Source organism: Patiria miniata, unplaced genomic scaffold (assembly GCF_015706575.1).
Source record: "Patiria miniata isolate m_02_andy unplaced genomic scaffold, ASM1570657v1 HiC_scaffold_22, whole genome shotgun sequence".
Lineage (NCBI taxonomy): Eukaryota > Metazoa > Echinodermata > Asteroidea > Valvatida > Asterinidae > Patiria > Patiria miniata.
In genome coordinates this window covers 2,117,241-2,133,152 of record NW_024037061.1, presented here as the reverse complement: position 1 = coordinate 2,133,152, position 15,912 = coordinate 2,117,241, and the positions used below count along the sequence as shown (strand labels likewise).

At 42.6% G+C, this 15,912-nt stretch overlaps 1 protein-coding gene across 1 annotated transcript; it reads left to right on the top strand.

Annotated features, from left to right (window-relative positions):
• The first annotated feature begins 1,490 nt into the window (after positions 1–1,490).
• Positions 1,491–15,220, top strand: LOC119730620 (adhesion G-protein coupled receptor G4-like). The gene is made up of 21 exons (XM_038203607.1): positions 1,491–1,823; positions 2,531–2,606; positions 3,021–3,186; positions 3,542–3,612; positions 4,257–4,464; positions 4,885–4,947; positions 5,333–6,159; positions 6,899–7,278; positions 7,753–7,862; positions 8,364–8,601; positions 8,950–9,112; positions 9,520–9,666; positions 10,062–10,226; positions 10,494–10,539; positions 10,785–10,894; positions 10,988–11,112; positions 11,458–11,487; positions 12,003–12,301; positions 12,717–12,789; positions 13,373–13,776; positions 14,476–15,220. Exons 1-21 carry the CDS (start codon positions 1,558–1,560, stop codon positions 14,547–14,549), a joined length of 4,041 nt encoding a protein of 1,346 aa, XP_038059535.1. The 5' UTR covers positions 1,491–1,557; the 3' UTR covers positions 14,550–15,220.
• Positions 15,221–15,912: the final 692 nt, after the last annotated feature.

Genomic DNA, 15,912 nt, shown 5'->3' with positions numbered 1-15,912 from the left:
TAATATCTGATCCGCGCCAAATATGCAGTTGAAAAATGTCATCGTATGAAAGTGCATCAGATGCCGTGCTTTATTAACAGGGTTTTGTTCGGTGATGGTTTGAGCATGCTGATCAAAACGATTAACTCAACTGATTCTTCTCAAAACTATTGCTCTTTTAGAGTTACTCTCTTCAAAATTTAAATCTGCAACTTTCCCCGAGACAGGTTCGAACTAGAAGGATGTTTAGGCGTCTTTGAATTTGGACACATCATATAGACTATTTAAGCGCCACCACACAATTTGTTTAACCAATTTAAAAAAAACAGACAACATCAGTAATTTGGTCATTTGTTTTTCAATTTAGTGCGAATACAGAACCCATTTTTTAAATTATTGTTTTTACTTCAAATCGCGGACAGGCTAATGTTTCTTCCGGACCATCAGGAGACCCCAACAACCTCGATCCCTAGAAAAACCCAGACCCCTGGACCAAAAATGGTTTGGGACCACAGTAAGCCCCTTATATTATTTTTAAAAAAATCCAGCAACCCACACTTCTGTAGGTGCTATTTTTGTGGATTGATGCGAATTGTAGAGAAGCCTGAAAACGAACAGCTAACGTACATTGCTGAGACCGTTCTATTGGGGAAAATGACGACAGTCGTTGAGTTGACAAATGACGGGCCAGCAGGGGACTCACGAGCCGAAACGCGCCGCGAGAGACGGCCCGCTGGATTGGGCTCAAGTGGCCATCAACACCGTACACGATCGGTGTTGAGGAGGCCCTTCAGAGAGATGAATCTGTTTTTCTTGTCAGGAAAGCTCCACTTTTAACCGCTACCTTATCTGAAATTAATTTCTACTAAGGAGCATTCCCCTGCTTTTCAATAGGATATATTCAATATTTTTGTGAGATTTCGGAGTGAAAACTCGATGCGTGTGTGTGTGGGCGTTTTAATTAATACTCAAGCCACCTCAATGCTTCATCCGTCTGTTTTAACCCTATAAATTTTGAGCAAGCACACAGAGGAAAATAAAACATTCAAATTTCAATTTTGTTATCAAGAAAAACTCTTTGGTTTTCCCCAAACCGTCTCGTGGTATCTTTACCGGAAAATTGGTGTTATGTGGTGTTATCTATACTGCACAGTTTCCTTGCAATGAAATACTTGTTCCTCTGTATGAATATTAATTTTGTTTTGGTTATGTCTGCATATTGATTTTCATATATTAGAAATTGAGTGTACGAGATGTGCATATACTTGTTACACACATAGGGTGCAGGTCAATCGTAATTGGCTGATTCTTCACGTCACGTGATGGACTTCAAGCCAATCACTACACCAGAACGTGAACAATTCAGTGCACTAGCTGTTTAGTCAAAAGTCACCCACAAAGGGTATTGTCGCTTGCAATTGGCTGATTATCAAGCGTCACGTGATGGATTCCAGCCAATCAACAAACAAGAATATGTATACGAAATTTTCATCCCACTGATATATCATATCTCATTTTATGTCTACGCACTATTTTCAGACTTGAATCCTTGGAGATGTTTTCAAACCACGCGCCTGCATGACACAACAAGTAATTCCAACTGGAGAAAGCATGTTTCGAAACTGGACTCGCCTTGGATTCTTGCCTTTTCTTTCCCTGCTTCTGGTGGCGAGTTTAGTGGGCATCCATTGCCAAGATGTGTGTCAAGACGGCACGGGCCCCAACGGGAACGGGACACTGTGCGACTGCCAGCCCATGACGCCCGGTGCCACCGTGCTCAACGTCGACTGCACCGGTAGAGCTTTGACTGAAATCCCGGTATTTCCAACCAACACCGGAGTTTTGTAAGTCTTTTTCCCCCGTATATTCACTTGAATTTAGATCTCAAAAGATGAAAACAATGACATTACACACAGGTCTACAGTTGGTTTTCCTTAATTTGGTTGTCCAAATGGCCATTCAATTGTCGTTAGTCTAACTAAGCTAGTCACTGACCGATAGACTGACTGACTGACTCCCCGACAGCAGTGACTGACCGACCGACCGACCGACCGACCGACCGACCGACCGACTGAGTACAGTTGATATCATTCACTACGACTTTCGGCTCCAGTTCGACGAGCCAAGCCTAGTCCTGTTTAAGATCTTGTGGAAAAATATCATGTACCAAGGGCGGATCCAGAAGACAATTTTTTGGGGGCCCAAAAAAGTGGGTCAAAAAATTACGGCGTGGGGTTCGGGGCCCGCCTAAGGCCCCGAAAATTTTTTGGATTCTAGATGCTCTGTGGTGCGATCTGAGGCAATTTCTGACCACTTTAACCAATGTTTTTTTGAGGAAAAGATGGTGGTGTACTCATTGCCTGCCTTTATTGCGACGTCACATAAAAAAAAGTTGATTTCGTGTTTTTTTTTTGGGGGAGGGGCGCCATGGCCCCCTTTGGCCCCCCCCCTGAATCCGCCCTTGTCATGTACACACCATTTATTACTCGAAAAGCTCTGATTTAACGATCAACCACAAGAGTTTAAACGGTGATCATAATTTTTCTTCCAGAGTTCTGACCAATAACAACATCCAGGTGATCCAAGTGCGGGATTTCAAGCGTCTGGATACACTACAAAAATTGCAAGTATAACTTTAGTGTTTTGAGTTCTGTTTAATACCCACTCAATGGTGAGTCCGAGATATGCATTATTTTGGCTTAAAACCCATCTTGTAACTTCTTTTGGTTGATATTCAGAAACCTCCCAGATTTTTTTACTTATTTTGTCCGTTATCTACTCATATTAAAATGTTATGATAAAGGATCCATTATATAAAAAAAATATTCCTACTTCTCGGAATGGTTTGTGTAGAAGCCTCCACCACAAAATAGACGATTTCAAATGATGAAATATGGTACAAAAGTGTTGACTTACCAGCATAATTTCTTCCTAAGTTTATTAGAACGATATTAATCCTTACATTATTGGAATCGTTGTTTATCGCAAAAGTCTGTTCCCTTTTTGTCATCATTTTCCCTGTCACACGTTACTTCAGAGAGCTTACAGGAAATCCGCTTGTATGCGACTGCGCCTTGACGGATTTCAAAAGCTGGGTCATTAACCTCCAGAGCGCGAGCTCGACAGCCCAGTTGGTGGAGGGCGCTGTTTGCGGTGACGCCACCCACGGCGGCACTAATGTGGTCGATGCATTTTTCTGCTTTGACAGTAAGTGTTGTGTAACGTGATTGAAGGAACCTTGGGTTTAAAGAGAGGCAGGTTTGCCTACTTTTACGAATTATCACGTATTAGGTTCAGCGACATTGCCAAAGAGTCGTTGTTTTGAATGTGGAGCCTCGCTTTGGTACGAGTATGCTGAATGTGTGCAAAGTGATTAGAAACTGGAGAGACAATTCCACATTTAGGCACATTGCTGAAGACACACTTCAACCAACCAAACATAGTTATGAAGTCAGGCTGGCTCAGAATCAAAATCTGGCCGCTAAAATGAAATAGAAAGAAATATTCATTGTGGATAAATTTTCTTTGATGATTATTTATTATACGGTCATTTTCTTCGTAGATCTTCTGTGTTACCAGTCGTGTACCAATGTTGTTGACGGGAGTGCATGCTCTTCACAATTATGCTTTCCCGTAAGTTGAAATAAATGTCAATGATCGGTATGTATCACTCGAAAAAGAAAAAAGAGACCTCTCCCCTTTTTATCATGAAAGGTCACGGTGACGTCTTTATTTTGACACACGTAGGGTCAAGTTAGACAGTTCAGCAGAAAGTGTTGCTCACCAATTTTAAGTGCTAAGCAAATAGCTGGAAACCAGTCACCTATAGTATAAACATGACATTTTGACCACAACCACCAGTAGCAGCAGCAACAACAGCAGCAGCAGCAGCAACCGACAGCAGCAACAGCAACAACAACAGCAACAGCAGCAGCAGCAGCAGCAGCAGCAGCAGCAGCAGCAGCAGCGCAACCAACAGCAGCAACAGCAACAACAACAACAACAACAACAGCAGCAGCAGCAGCAGCAGCAGCAGCAGCAGCAGCAGCAACAGCAACCGACGTCCGGTGTTTTTAATAGCTCCATGAATGGTTTTAATTTGATAAGTAGGCCTACAATACGTTTTTGCTTACCAACACCAGGTTACCAGCTAAAATGTCATGCAATGTATATTTGTTGTAACTGGTTCCCAGCTGATCTTTTCTGAGCAAGAAAACTTGTTGAGCAATATTTTCTCCATTGAATCCTCTGCTGGATCATTTCTCCGTTTCTCTCAGAGCAATGGTAATGCCTGCAAGAATGACTTGAGCTACGCAGCCGATGGGAGTGTCTTGATGACGAAATCCTGCGTGTTTATTGCCGACTGTCGACAAGCAGCCTCGACGGTGAACGAGGCCGTGTGTCGACAGACGGACGGCGCCACCATGCGGTGCGTCTACTGCTGCCAGGGGGACAATTGCAACGAAGAACTCAACACAATCAACGGTAAACTTGCTGACATTTCAGGAGATTAAACAGTGCGCCAACTTTTTGTTAATCGACCAATGCTATAAAAATCACAACATCCGACTTTGTTAAGGCATTACTTCTACTTTCAACAGCAGATTTTATACATTTATGAATTACTCAACTTGGTGCGACATTTCATGACAGTTGAACTGGATATACGTGCGATACGGTCAGACTTTGTTACGCTACAGAACTTTACTATAAATTGATAAGTATTATAATTAATTAAGTATGCAAGAAATTGATATGTAATTCAAAACCTGGGATCAGTTACTTTATTTCCGTTCCGCAAAACCACGATGAACGATTTAAACGAAGTTGAAAGAACATCTGATGACAACCCAATGGTGTATTTAAAATATGCATAAAAACCTTACCTATTGCATGCTCTTTTAGACACGTACGTGTTCCCATTCCGGAGGCCGCTTGCAGCCACAACAGCAGCACCCACTCCAACAGGTATCTGAAAATGATATTAACATTTCTTTTCTTATTTGAACAAAACAAAAGTTTATTTTATTATTTAGGCATTTGTTTGAGGTGTAAACTCCAATATAGGTTAACTGTAATCTCCACTATACGATGTGGTAGGTAGTGTTGTAGTTGGGTCCATCACAATAGCTTCACAAGTCCATCACAAGACCTTCAGTCGCAAGTCCAGTCACTAGCTGTTCAAATGAACTGTAACAAAAGCATTCCTTTGTCAGTCCTCTGTCGTGACATGACTTGTAACTGGACTTGTGAGATCGGACTTGTGATGGACTCGACTACAAGACTGGTGGTTGGTGCCATTTTGCCCTGCAATCGAAACGAAACATTCGACTTGTTTACTCTTTACACATAGAAACAAGTCACTTTACCACCGATTTTCAACTGACATCATACTTAGCGAGTACACCGGAGAAACCAGCTACCACGTCTGAAACACAGACTACTAGTGGCCGAGGAGCTACGCAGACATTAACCACAGAAATGACTCGGACACCTCTACTTGAAACCATCTCTTTACGGACAGACGGCACGGTGCAATCATCGTCATCCTTCTCAACTAGTGAATCGTCATACCAATCGTCCTCCCAATCGTCCGTATCCTTTCGAGAAACCGTCCCTACACGGACGGGCAGCACGGTTCAGACTTTACCTCCCTCCTCAACAAGCGAATTGTCATACACTGGTACGGGATCCCAGACGGCTGAAACCTTCACAGAAATCGCCCCTACACGGACAGACAGCCTGGTACAGACATCAGAATCCTTTTCAACCAGTGAATCGTCATACCAGAGTGCTGGATTCCAGACGTCTGTATCCTCTCAAGAAACCATCCCTACATCGGAATCCATTTCAACCAGTGAATCGCCGTACACAGGTACTGGATACCCGACATCACCCTTTTCAGAAACCAATCACATGCCTACATTTACGGACAGCATGGTGCAAACATCAAATTCATTCTCAACCACCGAATCATCACACACAGGTACTGGATCCCAGACGACTGGAGCTTTCTCAAAGACGGTCCCTACACGGACAGACAGCATGGTGCAGACTTCACATTCCTCCTCCACAAGTCAATCATCATACACAGGTACTGGATCCCAGACATCAGTTCCTTCTATAAAAAGAGAATCTTCTAACACACAGAGCATGATACATACATCAAAAAGACACAGGGCAAGGTGGACGTCATCCACCAAATATAGCTTTTTTCCCTCTTAAAATCTGACACTCCTGGAGAGCCTCCCAGAGACTTTAAAACCCTTCGACAAGTAATGCACGTCACCTTCAAGGCTGATGATATAACGGTCGCCCCTCTAGAGGCACTGATGACGACAGACACAAGCATGTTCAACTGTACATTACTATACCTCTAGGGGCGAACATTAGTGCAAAAAAGGTCGCCCCAAACAGGCACTGAAGACTACCCGTAAGGTTGATCATTATTGCAATAATGGTAGCCCCTAGAGGTCCTTATTACGACACAAACAAACATATTCATGAATACCTCTAGGGGCGATCATTAGTGAAATATTGGTCACCCCTAGAGGTACTGAAGGCTACCTCAAACAACGTTGCCAAGCTCCATAGACATACATTTTGGGTTTACAGACAGCGAAAGGTCGGGCCGTGCCAACATAACCCTTCACTGAAACTGAGAGCCGATCGACAGACAGATACCACAAAACGCATGTTCCCAATTTCCAACACAATGATGTTACGTGTGCAGACAGTGAATGAATGGCTGTTACCAACAGAAACGTGTAAATCCGAGAAGCGACTGACTAACAACGAACCTCGCACCGTCATTTAACTTATCAGCCACTCTTTTTTTTTTTTACAGGCAATGTGTTGCTATTACCAACGGTACTCCCTTGAACTGAGACCTGGCAGACAAAATTTGAACCACTAACAGTCCCAAACCTCACAATACATTCACTTTGCCTTTTCAGACAGTGGATCGCAGTCCACCGGCTACTTTTCCGCGAGCCAAACTCGACAGACGGACAGTGTACAAACCTCTAGAACACCCTACCGAGGAACCTCAGAGAGGCCTCAAGAAACCAAGGCAACCACAACACCTTCCCTGTCCACGACGCGTCCAACCACGGAGCGTGACGCGACGTCTCCTTGTGACCAGGTTCCTCCAAATCGTTGGTGCCTGATCGAGACAACGGAGGGCGAGTGGGGATCCATCACTTGGCCGGCGGTGATCGCCAACCGGACTGCCGTGGTACCGTGCCCGTACAAGACCCTTGTGGACCCGGAGGCTTCTAGACGCGCTCGTAGAACCTGGTAAATAATGTTATTTGTTTCATAACACGGAGACATGTTGGTTCAGTGGGACGCGTTCGAATCCAGACTAGACACAACTCTAGATACATTCGTAGAATCTGATAAACTGTAACATGTTTCCATCAGAGAAACATGGGGTCAGGCTGATGCAGTGGTACTCCCAACAAGGCGACTACGCTTCAAATCAAACCTAGACCTACTTGGACATTTGGTTTTCTTCCTTGTCAAATTCCGTTGATTTCCCTTGAATATCATCCAAGTTAAGCTTCCTCCCACCTCCAAAACCTGAGCTTTCCTTCATCATAATAATTATTATCCAGCTTTGAATATTATCGCAGCTCTGTTGATAAATATCCACTTTGTTCCGAAAATACTAATAGATAAAAATTTACAGGGTCTTCAACCGGTGTAAAAACTTTGCCTGGGGCTCTAAAATCCAGGATTGATTTTTCCCCCATTTTTGATTTGATGCAGTTTGTGGGACGCCACCAGCAAGAAGGCATTTTGGGGGAAGCCAGACATGAGCGAATGTCCCACTGCATCGGGAGTCTTAGAGGAGCTCGCCAAGATTGAAATCACAGAGAGTAAGGATGTTTTTCTCTATGTTTAAGCTGATGTTTAATGTCCTCATAATCATTACAAAATGAACAAGTTTTCTTTTAGCACGCCACAGCTGCAGCTGCAGCTCTCGGCGATATGATAATGATGATGAGCTGCAGCCGTAGTTTTGCCACCGCTGGTTTACACATGGGCGCCTTCATTGCAGAACAAAGCCTGAAGAATTTTACATAATTGTTTTACATTTTACAAACAATCAACAGACACTACCTACAACTAAATGTGAAGTAGCCTACGTGCAACTCCCCCTTAAACACAGAGGACGTCTAATGGTCGTTTTGGGGCAGAAACTGTTGCCGAGCACGGTCGACAGTTTTGCTATATAGCCGCCAATACAGAATTGAATTAGACGTCGGGACAAGAGTGGGTGCAGGATTACGGATATAGTAAAAAAAAAATGATGTTACTGTCTTCACACCTTTTCCTTTACATCATTTGCCTCATGCCCATTCCTACTTCAACCTTAGGTAATGCCCTGGCCGTTTCTAGTCAACTCACCATTGTGACTTCATACCCTGAGACACTGACAGCTGATGACGTCACCAGCGCAGTGGACGCCCTCAAGAGACTGCTTGACGCCCTCATCCGGTACCCGGAGAAAGGGCAGGAGATCTTCAAGGATGCCATGGCAACGGCTGGGCAGATGACGTCAGTGAAGTTCGAGGAGCTGGTGGAGGGTCAGAAGATAAACCGAACAACGAGCCGGTAAGTATAGATGTTCTTTTTTGCATTTCAAATAATTCAGAATCGATCGTTAACATTATGTTCTATTCAATTTACTGTCAGCGGGTATTGATTCTTTACGTTATGTCATGCTCGAGTTAATCTCAAGAAGGAATCGATTCTATGTTCAGCTCGATTTACTTCAATCGAATACGTAGTATTCAAACTATCCCTCTGTCGGTTGATTAAGTACCGTGCTCCAATAATGATTAACGACTTGAACCAAGCCTATTGCTCAGATCCACATTGATTATTAGGAACCCCTGAACAAGGATGAACTTGACACCATTACCCATATTTATAACCAGGCACACCATTGATCTCCTTTAGGCTTTTGCAACTGATCGACGACTTCGCCATTCACGTCCCCTTCCTGAACGCCTCAAAGCTGACGTGGGAGTCACGTGCCATTGACGTCATCACTCTAGATGTGGCCGATCGACATATAAATGACCTGCTTTTTGGCGGTTCAATGGGAGTTGACGATGTTAAGGTGAGCAAGAGGACATCTCTCTTGAGAAGAAGTTGACTTTGACTTTCTTGCTTTATAAAGTTGTAGTCCTTCGACAGTTTCGTCCTTATCATCTGATTTTTGTCGTATCCATCGGCATAGTTTACTTTATTACCGTTATAATTGGGCATACATTAACCAACAGCTCCAGTACTAATTCTTCACTGTCTTTCAACCATTTTCATTATCATCATTATCATCAACAAGCTGCCGCCTGTATTACCGTCATATTTGTGTTTACATTAAATATCAGCACTGCCCGCTTCGTAAGTGGCTGCTGGTCAACATGAAGTAGCCATTTTCCGTTTTCAAAACAAGTGCAGGTCTAAAAATGTACATATTCTTGCAAATGCTCTACAAAGTTAAAATTTGTTTTACATATCTTTCAGCCGTTCGTTGTCTTGAATGGAAGTTCACCAGAAAACCTGACAGATATTGTGGGTTCTGTGAAACTGCCATCAAGTCTTTTAAACAAACTGGGAGACCAGCTGAGCCGAACGCAGTTCCTATTGTACCAAAGCACGACATATTTCAACGTGAGTAAATGGTGTCCATTTAAATAGGAGCGGTTTATAGTAAAGAGCGCCACCAAGGAGTTGAGAGAAGCCTTTCTGGTGTGCGAAAAAAATCGACATCTCTTCGAGAATAACAACCGGGGCGCACTATACTGTAGGGTCGATATATGAGATTTATAAACAAGTGTAGAGTCAACAGAATGGTTATAACTGACCAAGGAACAGGTCCAACCAGTTTAGTTGAACGTGAGGTTTAATACCTCCTCAAAGCTTTCTAATTTTGAAAGGACGGCTAAATTAATTGACACAAAAAGTCAAAGTAAAGGTCGGTCTTTATATTTTTAGAGTACGATTTTCGTTTTTGGATATAGTGAACTAATTCTGTTCTCTACTTGTCCTTTTTCTGTTGTATGCAGGTGATTACGTCATCTGTGGCAAAACCGTATGGCGATCTGACACCGCCAACGGGAGGCGCCGTTACGGTGCTTAGCAGTGCCGTTATATCGGCATCAGTTGGTAACCTGTCTATTGCTGATCTGCAAGAGCCGGTCCTGATACGACTCCAGAAGTCTCAAACCGCAGTAAGGGGTGGAGATTTCTCAATTTGTTTCGTATAACAATCATATTTTATGTCAATGGACGGAATGTATCGCAGGTGCCAGCTAGCCATGCTAAATGATTATCCCTTCATGAATAGAGTCCACGTAGGCCGATCTTGCGGCTCGTGTTGGATAAAAACTGTTTCCCAAGTGTCATGACGTTGCACGAAAATGAATTGAAGTTTCTTTGATAAATTCAATAGTTCTTCTAACATTTTCACTTTTCTCGATTCTTCTATTTTTCCTCAGAACGCCACCAATCCACAATGTGTCTTTTGGGATACAGAGGCGAACGGTAAGTTGTTCAGAAAGTTGCACAGAATTCCAGAATATCTATAATTGTTCAAATTTAAGTTTCAGCTAAAAATATGTGCACAACAGACAAACTAACAGACAAACACACGAACGAACGAGTGAAACTCTAGACGGTTAAACGGAAACGTTAAAATTCTTTTAAAAAAATGCCTGTTTTTACCATCTTTAACCATCAAAGCTGACGGATCCCTAATTTTGTTCTCTGCAATCATATATTCTTTACAGATAAGCAAGGTGGCTGGTCGGCAAAAGGCTGCGCAGTGAACTTCGAACTCTCGGACTCGACGACTGTTGTCTGCGAGTGCAACCACCTCACCAACTTCGCAATGTTGATGGTGAATATGATTGACTTATTTGACAAACAAACTTCTGGTATCTAAATCATAATTATCAAAGATTATATATCAAAATCCATTTTATTTGTTTAGGATGTCTATAATATGGGCGAGCTGGATCCAGTCCACTCGAAGATTCTTGCCATCATTTCTTACATTGGCTGCAGTCTTTCGATCTTGGCGCTTACGTTGGCCATAATAACGTTGGGATGTTGCAAGTAAGTCGTCCGTCATTTTAAAGGATTTGTAAGACATAAACTTACCAATTGATCTTTGAAATTCTTAACTAATTCATCGGTGATCAAGTTGTAAATTTTGTTTTGCTTGTTCAGGGATTTTAATCAGTCACTATTCAAAAACATTTCATTTATTTTCAACAGATTCCCTTTAATCCAAGACACACTAACAATGATATGAATTTATCAACCCCTATCGCTTCTCAATCGATTACACCAATACAATATCGATTAATCCAGTAAGATATCTGTCATCATGTCATCACTCGTCGTTGACCGAATCAATTAATTTCTCCGTCCTTTTTTATTATTTTCTTTTGATTCCAGAGAGGATCCGAAGTACCGAGTCACAGGAAGGTACGACGAATTTTCTTGACTATTCAAGTTCGAAATATTTAATTCTATTGACGCTTCATTGCCAATCACACAAAACAATAATACATATATAAGTAAATGTTTTTCAACTTCTTTCGTACTTTCTAAACTATTTCAAGAACCTTTACAGAAACACGATTTCACTGTTCGTGCCTTATAAAAGTTCTATCAAGTAAAGCTTACACTGTTATTTCGGTTGTGTAAAAATCAGACGGTTGTGTACTATATGAACCTAGCAACCTGTTGTGTAAACTGTTGTTTACACAACTTGTGTAAAATATTACACAACTTGTGTAAAATATTACACAACTTGTGTAAAATATTACACAACTTGTGTAAAATATTACACATATTACACAACTGGTTGCTAGGTTCATATAGTACACAACCGAAACAGTGTAGGGAATAGTTTTTGAGAATTACCCCAAGTTAAAAATTAAAGTCTGCCGAAGAGACGGATAACACACTCACCTTTTTGTTTTGATCCGCGTTTGCAGCGGTTCACTCAACACCGGCAACAACGGCAAAGCTCGGGCCGACCGTCACACCGGCATCCTCGTGCACCTGTCGGTGGGGCTGATCCTAGCCGATGCATCCTTCTTGCTAAACACGGTGGCAGTGGAGCTGGAATTCGGCCGGGACGCCTGCCTGGGCACAGCCGTAGCAACTCACTACAGTCTGCTGGCGGCTATGGCCTGGATGGCCCTGGAGGCCTTCAACATGTACTTGGCACTGGTGCTGGTCTTTGATAAGTACTACTCGCGGTTCATGCTGAAGATGTGCCTGTTCGGATGGGGTAGGTCATAAAAAGAAGTACACATCCAAAGTTATCAATACTGCATGACAGAGATTATACCAATCGATACGTAAATCATGTCGATAGAGGGCGCGCGTTTAAAGTGAACAATTGACCCCAAACCCAAAACCGTTTCTTCAGACGCCGGTTTTGTGCCTGAGGCTTCGAGCTTAAGTTTCCTGCTTTATGTAACTGATTTGATGGGGTTTAATATGGGTTGACATGGATCCCTTTGTACTACAGACACATCAGATTATACAATTCGAAGCCAAAAGTTTGGAGTCTTCTCATTTTGTGCATAGGAAGCCAAATGGTTTTGTGGTCAAAGCACAAAACAAAACCGAGACTGAAGATATTTGTCTTTTACTATTGCACTCTAGTTCTTTTTTTCTATTTCTGATCGTCTTTCCTTCAGGTGCTCCTCTTATCGTCGTCGCCATAACCTTCTCCATAAATTTCCCCAACAACTATGGGCTGATTAACGGCATGTAAGTCTTACCTTTAGTTCACTAACCCAAATCGGTTGGCGTGCCTTCCATCCACAATTCCATGAGATAGACACGGACTTAAACCTGTTTCAAATACAGACGAAATTGCAAAATTAAAACAAACAACAAAAATTGAAAGTTTACGTAGGCTTTTTAACGAACACAAAATATTTACTCGTGCTACTAGGAAGCCAGTCCTGGCAGAACAACACAAATGATCCAGCTTCAATCCAAAACAGCTTAACTGCACTGTGGTAATTTCTTGTGACATCACCTTTCGGCTGAGTTTATTAACAAAATTATATCCTACACTCAAAATAGCTAAAGGAGTCAGAGAGGAGGGTAATTTATCACCAGTATACTGCCACGCTGCCAAACGGAGCAGTCAACCTCAACCAACCCGTAATCAGACAAGAGGCTAAGACAGCAGATACAATCGAAGGAATCGTGACCAATCGCGTCATATTATAATACTCCAGTCCTGGCTAAAGACACAATGGGTTGCATAAAGAGTCTCATTTTGTTAGGATTTCTGACTCCTTCAAACCATCTAAGAACCATTTTGTTTGGTGTCATCTTTCAGTTGCTGGCTCGCCCGGATCCCATTCCTGGCCTCATTCCTTGCTCCAGTCTGCGCCGTCCTCTTATTCAACATGGTCGTCTTCGTGGCGGTCACGTGGCAGCTCTGCAAGATGCGCCGGCGCAACATCAGCCAATCGCGGCGCAAATTTGACCTCGCAGCCCAGTTCAAGGCGTCGGCCAGCATCACTTTCTTGTTTGGATTGACCTGGGCCTTCGCCCTGTTTGGGATCGGGGAGGCCCGCCTGGCCTTCAGTTACCTCTTCGCCATCTTCAACAGCGCCCAGGGGTTCAACATCTTCGTGTTCCAGTGCCTCCTCAAACCTTCCATCCGCAAACGGTGGTTGAAGTGGCTTCGGCAGGAACACGAGGAGATTCACGGATCATCCAAGTCATCAGGCGGCAAAGGTTAACTAGTTTAATTATTTTGGTAATGGAAGCAAGGGTTGCTCAAAAATTGCTGAAAAGCCTTGAGATACCTAGACAGAGCGAGAGGGAGACAGTAAAAAAAGAGCCGTTTTAGAGATGGCATGAACTATGAAATGGTTTCAAGGGGAAACCCAAGAAACCAGGGAGAGATTAAATCAAAATTGGGTCGGATGGGACTCGAACCCGGGCAGACAGGTTTCAGATCTGTTTTGGTCAAGAAGACCAAGTCTTCCTCAGAATAACACAGAATCATTGAAACAAAGAGGAAACATTAACATTAATAAGTGTTGGTTAGAAGTGGAAGGAAAACCCACACAGAATTGCAAGGGAACCTGCGACGTAACCCTTGGAAGAAAGCAGGCACTGAAAATCCAATTCACCTGTTGGCTTAGTCGGGAATTGAACCCAAGTCGCAGTTCAGATCTGTTGTTTAAAGCCTGAAGAAACTTTGGGAGAGGAACATTGAAACAGTGTTCAGATTCAGAGGTATACGGTAGGAGTTGGAGAACCCCGAGAATACTTTCGCGAGAAACCACTAGATCGGGCAGGGACTGTCACTTTGACAGTTGGAGCCCGGGTCATAGCTTCATCATGCGACGGGACTCGAACCTATTACATGTACCTGTTTTTAAATTTCGTCGAAATGAATTCCTTACTTCTTTGTCATTATTCCTGCAGATTCTAAGAACGTGGAGATGTTTAAGGTCACTGGATCGGCTCAGAGCAGTGGTCAGCCAACGGGGAGGCTATAGTGAGGATACCAACAAGGATGCACATGAAGCTGCTGAGAAAGTTTCCATGGAGAATTTCTAGAGATGCTCTGAGAACAAACTTCAAAAAAGCTTAACAATCGGGCAATTTAAGATTAATCTGGTGACCACAAAAAGAAGGTGTTACTGAGGTTAAGCAAGGCTCGCGTGCAGGTGATCAATTCATGAAGCTTTCAAGTAACTAACTGTTGCTAAACACAGACAGTATTTGCTTAAACTATAAGTCTATAACTGGTTACCAGCTAAAATGGCACGTTGCGCAAACTGCTTGTGGCTAGTTCCCTGGTGGTATTTTCTAGGTACCCAAAGATGGCGCACTACTGTCAATGAATGCAAAACAAAATGCACTATCCATTATTGATCACTAGCGTTTGGGGCCAAGACTAGGGATGTGCACATATTGAAGTGTGGCGCCACCGAGGTGTTGGCAACCAATTGTGGTAGCCAGATGTAGTCTACAGAACGTCAGCCTCGAACTTTGCACTTTAATTCATGAACCTCAAAACGTAAGCTAAAACGAAGCTGAGAACCTTAGTTTGAATATCGATTATTTTGCTTACGATTGTGTACCTGCAAATATATTTATGTTTAATATCGCAGATAGGCCTTGAAAAGGCATTTATCAATCTGTAAATAACAGTATTCCGGTTCTTTGAACAGCATAATGAATTTGCGATTATTTCATGAAAAAAAGTGAATCTGTTGTAAAGAAGCACTTTTTTGTATAGTTTAATAGAAAGCAGCTGCTTATATTTGTTATGTAGACCTTGCCATTGATCATTATGTTATGTAGCCTACAGTTCATTCTTCAAAGCTAAATGTCCAGAATAAACCACAGAATAATCCATGTGATTGATTCTAGCATTTTAAATTAGCACTCATAAATACCTAAGTTTTCCCATTTCTACTTTCCGAGAGCCCGGTTGATAAAGATCGGCTGGCTGGTCTTAAACACTTTTTCAGTGTCACATGAAATTTGGACTCCTATGAACTCAGGTGCCAGTTCCGTTTCATTGGTTGAACGTTCACAATCCTGAAGTAGGCATGCGCAATACTACCAGTGAGTCAGTACTTCATAGTCCTAAATTCACACTACACCGGCACAGCTAGGTTCTGCGCCACATCACGCACATTGGGCTCGGGTCATTATCAGCATCCTTACTCCAACCGGTCTCAAAAATAGTGTTTAAAACCGGCCAAGCATACATTTATTCCCTTATTTATAGAGTGGAAGTTCAAACTGAAAGATCCAAAAACCACAGGCACTTTGGCAGTTCTACTGTTCCTACAGCATCTGCAGAATTCAACTGAAGACAATATTGACATTTGCGGAGTAATTGCAACT

Coding starts and splice junctions, on each gene's coding strand:
- LOC119730620 (XM_038203607.1), top strand. CDS start 1,558: ATGACACAACAAGTAATTCCAACTGGAGAAAGCATGTTTCGAAACTGG. Junction 7,279..7,752: donor AGACGCGCTCGTAGAACCTG/GTAAATAATGTT, acceptor GATTTGATGCAG/TTTGTGGGACGCCACCAGCA. Junction 12,790..13,372: donor TATGGGCTGATTAACGGCAT/GTAAGTCTTACC, acceptor GTCATCTTTCAG/TTGCTGGCTCGCCCGGATCC.